This window comes from Notothenia coriiceps, unplaced genomic scaffold (assembly GCF_000735185.1).
Source record: "Notothenia coriiceps isolate Sejong01 unplaced genomic scaffold, NC01 NC01_scaffold00037246, whole genome shotgun sequence".
Taxonomy (NCBI): domain Eukaryota; kingdom Metazoa; phylum Chordata; class Actinopteri; order Perciformes; family Nototheniidae; genus Notothenia; species Notothenia coriiceps.
In genome coordinates, this window is record NW_011369947.1 from 22,912,098 (window position 1) to 22,920,626 (window position 8,529).

Sequence of the window (8,529 nt, forward strand, 5' to 3'; positions counted from 1 at the left end):
AAAGAGAGAGGAGAGAGAAGAAAAAAAACCGCTTTTTACCAACTGCGCTCCTCACCTCTCTCCCTCACAGCAGCAGCATCCCCTCCTGTTGTCGGATGAGACGAAAAATCTCTTTTTCCCCCCCCCCATGCTCAAAAAAGACATTGGCTAATGTGGGCAGAATATTGTGCCGGCGCTGGCCTGACCAGTGAACAGCTTGATTTTTTATTTTTTTTTTAAACTAAATCCAGGGTAAGCGGCAGAAGCGGCATCTCTCCTGCCTCGCTGCATGCGCCTTAGGAGAGGGGGGGGGGGGGTTTGGTGATGTTGCATTTGAGGGACCGATGTTTCGTGGTCTACACAGCCAAAGGCAGCCTTCTCCACCTGATTCTGTGTTTTATGTCTGTGACGACGGAACAGGTGGACCTTTCTTCAGCACATTCAACCGTCTTACTAGGTCATTTCAAGGTTACGTGGCTGATCCCTTTCACTGAGTAGTCACCACTGAAGCGGTAAGGTGAACAGCCGACGGCCTGACACAAACCCCCCCATCTCCTAACGCGTGCAGCGAGCAGGGAGGATGCGCTGTCTGCCGCTTACCTGGATTTAGTTAAAAATAAATAAAAAAATCAAGCTGTTCACGTGGTCAGCCCAGCCCGGCACAATATTCTGCCACATTAGCAAGGTCTTTTTGAGCTGGGGGGAAAGAGATTTTTCGTCTCATCCGACACAGGAGGGATGCTGCTGCTGTGAGGGAGAGAGGTGAGCGCAGTTGGAAAAGCGTGTTTTTTCTCTCTCTCTCTCTTTCTCTCTCTCTCTCTCTCTCTCTCTCTGTCTCCCTGTCTCTACCAAAGCTCCTCCTCTGCCGTAGGAGAGCACAAACCGGTCACATTTTTTTTTGCTGAATGAGAGCAAGAGGGCACGGGAGAGGATTTCCTAATTTCTACCTGGTGCTGTGCCGTGCGGCTGTTTCCTCGCCTCTGTTCAAGGTAAGGCACGCCGCGCCATGCACCTCGCCACGGGGACTGATGTTGGGCTGTTTGGGTCGCAGAGGATGATCCAGCTGGAAGGGCGAAGGCACGATTGAAGGGCAGACAGGCAGAATAGTTGTCAGTGTGGAACAGGCAGTGCAGGCTGCGCATCATTTAGAAGTCAAACAGGAGGACAGGATGTGTGTGTTTCTGTGTGTTTCCTGAGCAGCAGCGTCATAGCATTTACCACTGACTGCAGGCAAGTGATGACAGTAAACCGTCGGTCTTCATGGTGTTTTTCTCATGTGAAAGCAGCAGGTTTCCCGATTGTAAATTGTCACATTTGAACAGTGGGATAGTTAAAGCAGCAGGATGATCTGCGCAGAAGAGCTTCTCTGTCTGTTTGCTGCATCGTGCGTGCGGAATCTGATGAATTTGTAAATTGGCGTGTGAGGGAAACCACTGAAAACACTTAATGTTATGCAGCTTATGTAAGTGGCCATACAGTGACCACAAGGACAATGCAGCTTAAATTAGAGGTTAATGCTAAAATGTGTGTATGTTATATTCATTTCAGAAAATATATTTCCATAATGTATTTGTTGTGTTAATTAGAGAGTTCCATTACAGATTGCTATGAGAGAATACAAAAACTATGGGATGATTTTTAAAACTCAAAATGTGCCTTTTTTTTGCCTGCATGTCATTTTAACTGGTAATGAACTATTTCATTTTTATTTCTGAGTATCTATGAAGATTTTCTTTTGGCAGTGGTCAGGACAGTGATTTGTAACTGACAACAACAACAACAATCATTGGTTGATTTAGAAATTGTGTATATATAACTACTACCAACATTACTGTTGTTTTTTAAATTCATTTAAAGGTTAACAATAGATGATAATCAATCAGTTAATCACCCTTTGTTTAAAAATCTTGACATCTTTAAACTTTGTTTATTCAATAACCAAGCAGCCTTTTTTAATTTAGTTATATTTTGATGTTATCGATGTTAATTTTCTGCATTCTGTTGACATTGTCCAGCAGAGGCTAATATGAGGACATCATTTGGCAAACCAGACCCTGGAAAGCACCTGCAATCTTTTCCCCTTGTTTGAAATTGAAGACAACATCATGTGTTGTCCCCGGTAAAACCCGCCCAGACATTCAGAGTGAGGACCCCACACACTGCTCAGACATGGTCTCAGATCAACCCGGCATGCATTCACTAGAGAAAAGGCCGGCGTCGGATGCCGCCTGCAAGCGGCACGCCTACCGCTGTCTGAGGAAGAAGCTGAGGCCAGTGCGGATCGTAGGGTTCGTCCTCAGCCTGGTGGCCCTAAGTGCTGTCTCCTTCAGTGCCTTCACCTGGAACTCAAGGGGGGTCAGTGAGCCGGTGCTCCCCCAGGAGTCGGCCCCCCACAGGACTCTTCTTTCCACCCAACACCAGAGGGACGCCAATGTCTCAGCCGACATGCCACTAGCCATGAAATCTACAGCAGGGAACAACGAGAGCAGTGGGGATTACCCTCCAGACCTTTTCACCCTTCAGGAGAGGCGCCAAGGAGCGGTGGTCCTCCACATGTTCGGAATGATCTACATGTTCATTGCCTTAGCCATAGTGTGCGACGAGTTCTTCGTCCCTGCGCTGACCGTCATCACGGAGAAGCTGACCATTTCCGATGACGTAGCGGGCGCCACCTTCATGGCGGCTGGCGGCTCCGCCCCAGAGCTCTTCACCTCCATTATCGGGGTCTTCATCTCACACAGCAACGTGGGCATCGGGACCATTGTAGGCTCGGCCGTCTTCAACATCCTCTTTGTGATTGGGATGTGCGCCATCTTCTCCAAGGAGATCCTCAACCTGACATGGTGGCCCCTGTTCCGCGACGTCTCCTTCTACATCCTGGATCTGATAATGCTCATCATCTTCTTCCTGGATAACTTCATCTCCATTTGGGAAAGTATAGCGCTGCTGTCCGCCTACGCCACCTACGTGATCTTCATGAAGTGCAACAGCACGGTGGAGAGATTTGTCAAGGGTTGCATGCACAAGAACCAAGTGGTAGAAGTAGAAGTACAGCCAAAGGTGAGTTGATTTCTTGATCCATAAAGTTTTTTCTCACACTTCCTTTGATCACCATCTTCTCTGAAAATACTACTTTATTTGCAATGTCATATAAGAAAGTTACAGTAATGAGTATTAGCATGTTCGCTAATATAACTGATCTTCCGTAGATACTCACACTCATCCTTTCACACAAAATCAGCCAATTTATTTTTATCTTTTTTGTTGTTCTCATCAAGTTAGTGAGCTTTTTCAAATAAGGCTTCTAACACACAGTACGCAACAAGCAATGTCAAACAGGTTATACAACATCGACTTATCACAAACATGTTCATTACTTTGGAATGAAAAGTCAGAAACTCAGCAGGTGTTATGTACGGTGTAATTTCACCCACTAAATTGACCATTGTGCAGTAATGCAGTTTAATAGATTCTGCACAGGGCTGACTTACTGTTCTCCACTGTGGGATTAATAAAACAAATGTGTAATTCTGGGTTAAGCTCTACAAATTGTCTCCTGTTCTGACAAACAAATCCCTTGGAAAATCTCAGACTATTTTTTCTCAACAAATGTACAGTAGATTTCCCACAATGATGCGGTTTTCACATAGTTGCTTGAACGTGTAAACCACATGCAGCACCTTGAGGTGAACAACATGGCTTCAGGACTGTCACGGTTGTCTTGTTGGTTCAGTGCGGAGGCTTTTCAGTGAAATATTTTACTTTTTACTCAACAGCGGTGAATACTCTGTAGACAAGAAGCGTAAAAATCATTACCTCTCGTAACATTCGTCCCCTCAATGACACTTAAGGGCAACAGACACTGCAGTGCAATTTGATACCGGTGTAGAGATTATCCAGACGGATTTAGATTTCTTTGTGACATGAGATGGAAATGAAATTTTGCAAAAGTTGTATTGTAAAGCTTTAATTAAATTGGGATTTATTCTGAGTGCATAAAGGATATTTAAACAGCAGGTTTCACAATGTTGGAAGGGGGAGGGCTCTCGAAGAAGGCAACATCGACATTAGATTTGCAGTGTGTAAACAGAAATGCTCAAATTAAAGCAAGCATAACAGTAATTATTGTCTATAGCCTCGGTTCTGGCGAGTCATTTGATTTATGGCTCCTGTGCAGGAAGAGAGTGAGAACGGAGGTGCACAGGCAGAATGCCAGAAAAGACCCAGGTGACCTTGAGCTGCAATGGATTCTGGGTACTTAGTGTGTGTGTGTGTGTGTGTGTGTGTGTGTGTGTGTGTGTGTGTGTGTGTGTGTGTGTGTGTGTGTGTGTGTGTGTGTGTGTGTGTGTGTGTGTGTGTGTGTGTGTGAAAAGTACTTTAGATGGGGGAAAAAATAGTCCGAGGCAGATGAGTTAATCAAACCCCATCATGTCTCTTCTCCGACGACGCTTTAAGAGGCAGACCCTTCTCTTCCCTCTTGCATTGTGGGTAACAATGTCACGGCAGCCCTTCCCAGCAAGCTGCATTAAAAACATAGAATACATGAAATATATTAATAAAACATGTACAACGTTACAGGATAAAGCTTTTATTTTTGCTTGCTAGGTTGTCAGCTAACCTCTTTTGTACTCTCTGGGTTACAGGGTTAATAGAACTAGAAGAGTACACATATTATTAGAATATAATCATCAAAACACCCTTTTTTTTCTTAATCAAGCTTGGACACTTTGGGGACGTATGTATTTCAAGACGCGTGGTTTATTTTAAGATTTAATTGGCAATTGAGTGTGTGTGTTTGCACACATTCTTACATGACTAATGGAGGGTAAAACAGGAGAGCAAGGACAAGTGTCCTGCAAAAAATTATCGAGAACTTTCTACTGTCTTTCTATTTTTAAGCGATATTCACTACTACGAACTGAAAGAAGCTTTTTTAATATAAGTTAATCATTTCACAGTCATGCTGAGCTCCAAGGTGTCCTTAATCCTCCACGCAGTAGTGTTCAAGAGTGAAGTATTGCATTGTAAGGACCATAGAGTGTTATATGACGCCATGCCCTTGAACTAAACACTTGATTAAAATGGGCTTCCCTGGATTATTGTATGCATTATGATATTGGGACGTCCCAGTTGTGTGTTACATTGCCGCTACAGGCAGAAACAGAAGTGGTGTTGTGGTGTCAACCTCAGGACAAAAGTGCGTAGGTTAGAAATTGGCAGTTGGCCATCAAAACCATATGATGATGTACGATTTTAATCATAGAGCAATAAGGAGCGCCTTTTTCTAATGTTAGCAGATGATTTAAATAGGCTTTATCAGTGATTATCAGCCGCATGGGTCGGATTGTGTTGTTCAGAATTGTAGAAGCTGCCTTTTTCCCCACTGCAGAACTGCTTCTATTGCGTTTTATTTAAAGTTTATTTTGGTGTGAGTTGTTTGTTCTTCTCCTGCTAACATAAAAATAGCTGGCTTTGTTTCTCTTATTTCCTCGACGATATTGCTTCCAGGCAGAGCGTTAAATGGTGAGAGGAGGACTTGCTTTTCAATCATTTGACAGATCAGAGGTGTCATTTTTCCTATTGCCCCTGGACGAGCTGTAACATCATCAATACAACACGAAGAGAACTCTCTTTGTGTGGATGCTATTTAAAGCTATTGTTTTAAAGCACTTCGATGTTCAGCCTCCATAAAAAGTAATCTGCAATAATCTCTCTCAATCCAGTTAACACTACCTTGAATGTGCCATGCACTTAGACACACTTGGAATTACAGCAAAATAGGAAAGCAAAGGCTTTTAAGGCCACCTGATGTATTTCCTTTGTTTTAGCTCAGTTTTGGTCTCCACTGCCTCTTGTATAGAAATGTCTGTTAAGCAGCTAACGCTCCACTGTGTTCAACTAGTGGCTAACTGTGGCTCTCTGATGCTAGGCTAGTAGCGTACAGTTGGATATTTTTATTTTAAAATGTGATTTATCTATTTTTATCTTTCCCCCAAACAGTTTTTGAAGGATATACAGTATGTACCTCTTAGTTCTGGCCTGATTGGTCAATCCCTTTCTTTCCCTAATGAGTGCTTATCTGCTGGTTAATCTCACACATTGCTTTAGTCCACATTATCCCTTACTTAACAGAGGTTATATCAAAAACTCCTTTTTGTTAATCCTAAAATATTCAGGAAGAGACTTTTCAATGCTATAATTTGTATATTTTGGTTGCGTTTGCCTGCAGTAGTAGCATGCTGGCTTTCTGACACATCTGGCCTGTTAGTCCTCCCTCTGCATTAAGGTCAAAGGGTGACTACACTGTCATACATCTTGGCCCTCAGAGCTACGAGGGTAGTCGGGTCAAAGATGGATTCATATAACTGTATCTCTCCTCGTAGTTGTTGCACGTTCTCTTACAGTTAAAGGTCCCATGTCATGCTTTTCCGGTTATTACCTGTCCCCTTGTGTGTTATGAAGGTTTTTATGCATGTAAACGGTCTGCAGAGTCACAAACTCTCAAAGTACACCCTGTAGGGAGTAAAACTCTAACAAAGAGAAGACCTGTCCATGCTGCCCCAGAACGCCTCGTTGGAGATTTCTCTTTTTCCATTGTTTGCTTCCTGAGTTCTGTGACGTGTTAACACCCAAATCAACAACAAATGACCGGATTGGCCCAAATGGACCAATCCGTGGAGCCCCTCACACACCAGGACCCTTGGCTAACTAACAGGGAGTCCTATTGACTTGCATAGAGCTCCCTGAACGCTGGTAATAGACGAGTTGGGATGGTGGAGAAATGCTCTCAGCAGACCCATGCTCACAGCGTTATAAACCTTTTTCTTACTCAATAGGGGGGGGCAGGAGCTCCAACAAGCCGTTTAGGACAGAGAGTGAATACACATACTTTAAAGAGATGCTGTATGAGAAACCAATGTGAGTTTGGAAAATTGCACAGTATAAATCTATTTTAGTATACCTCAACAATGGAATTATGATCAGTGGAAATGTCCATGACATTGGCCCTTTAAGGTTCTTAGTCTGGTGGGGTTGTCAGTGACTTAATGGTTGACTCGGGTCTATGAAAAAAAGACTGATTACTTACCACTGGTTTGTGCAGAAGGGCCAAAGGAAGTCACCAATGAATGATTCCTTCTCCCCACCATCTGAGAAATGCATACACTCCGTAAATCCTTACTCCACAGGCCGCAGGCATAGTTCAAGGTCGCAATAGAGCTACCAGCTCGTACACAAGCTGGGAAAACATGGCGGTGCAAGATGGGGGAGTTTGAAAATCACTAGCTCCATGTTTTTCATGCCAGTTTTCACTGAGAAACAACAGATGTGTGTGTTCCACATTTGGCTGTGCATACTGATGGTGTTCCAGCAACTGAAGCAACCATTCGTCCAACCCTTTCTATTTACTTCTGTGTGCAAAAACACACATCGGTAAGCAAAGCTGGCATCTTAACCACTTTCCATACTGAGTCCATTATAACACAATATAATGTAACCTTTTTACAGTTAACCTCTCTTTAAAGAGCTACGTTTAGACCTGATTTTACAGTAGCCCTGAGGGTCAAAAGCTAACAACTATTCTAAAAATATAACAAAGACAAAAATTCCAAGGAAAACCTCTGATGAGGAAAAAATCACAAAAGAGAATTTCAGAGACGCTATACTATAATGCGAAACAACACTTCACTTATCAAAATCTATTTTTTTCTTGTGAAATGTTGTGTTTTGACCCTCGGGGCCACCATACTAAAATGGTTTGGATATATTAGGAGCAACAGTGCAGACTTGCTCTGGCTGTCATGGCATTAGTGGGGTCTTTCATCATATGCAGCACCCAGCCCCCTCCTCAGGACCACCTCACCAGCTCTCCCCTGGCTTATCTTGTTATCTTGTGGTCTCTCATTGTTTCCTGATGGACTGACTGGCTTCTTTTGAAATACTGGCTGAGGCAGATCAGATTAGCCAGCACTTTGTACTCTATGGCTTTATGAAAGAGTGACGAGCTACTGACATCGTGACACACCGAAAGTCAGAGTTTGTCAGAATTGATGATAAAGTCATTTGAGTGACATCTTCTGACAACATATCACAAACAACCACTGGTTGGAGAGATAATATAACCTTCCAACGTATAGTTAGTAGGTCAATTAAAGGTGACCTATCATGCAAAATGCACTTTTGTACGTCTTTTATACATGAATATGTGTCCCCGGTGTTCCAGGGAACTCACCAAGTGTCAGAAAACACAACCCTCTCTATTTTCCTCCATACCCAAATCTCTTAAAAAGGGGCTGCAACGGATCTGATACAGACTGATCCAGATTTGAACACTTCTATGACGTCACAGAAGTGGCGCTACGGCTATTGGGCAAACTCCACCAATCAGGAGGAGACAGACACGGACATTTCCGTTCAAAAGCGCTGGAGACGCTGTAGTACATATGCCAGGCCTGTAGATGGTGCTGTTCTCACAGAATCAGCCCATGCAAAGACATATGTACTACAGCGTCTCCAGCGCTTTTGAACGGAAATGTCCGTGTCTGNGTTGTG

At 43.4% G+C, this 8,529-nt stretch overlaps 1 protein-coding gene and 1 pseudogene across 1 annotated transcript in view; one reads left to right on the forward strand and one right to left on the reverse strand.

The window, feature by feature from the left end:
• LOC104966525 (ethanolamine-phosphate phospho-lyase-like) overlaps positions 1–1,121 on the reverse strand; it is a 10,419-nt gene extending 9,298 nt beyond the window's left edge. Inside the window, exons 1-2 of the mRNA XM_010795711.1 lie at positions 992–1,121; positions 829–880 (exon numbers count right to left, since the gene is read on the reverse strand). Coding sequence (XP_010794013.1) covers positions 829–880; positions 992–1,121 — 182 coding nt within the window. The remainder of the gene's footprint in view (positions 1–828; positions 881–991) is intronic.
• LOC104966526 (sodium/potassium/calcium exchanger 2 pseudogene) lies at positions 586–3,048 on the forward strand (annotated as a pseudogene).
• Positions 3,049–8,529: the final 5,481 nt, after the last annotated feature.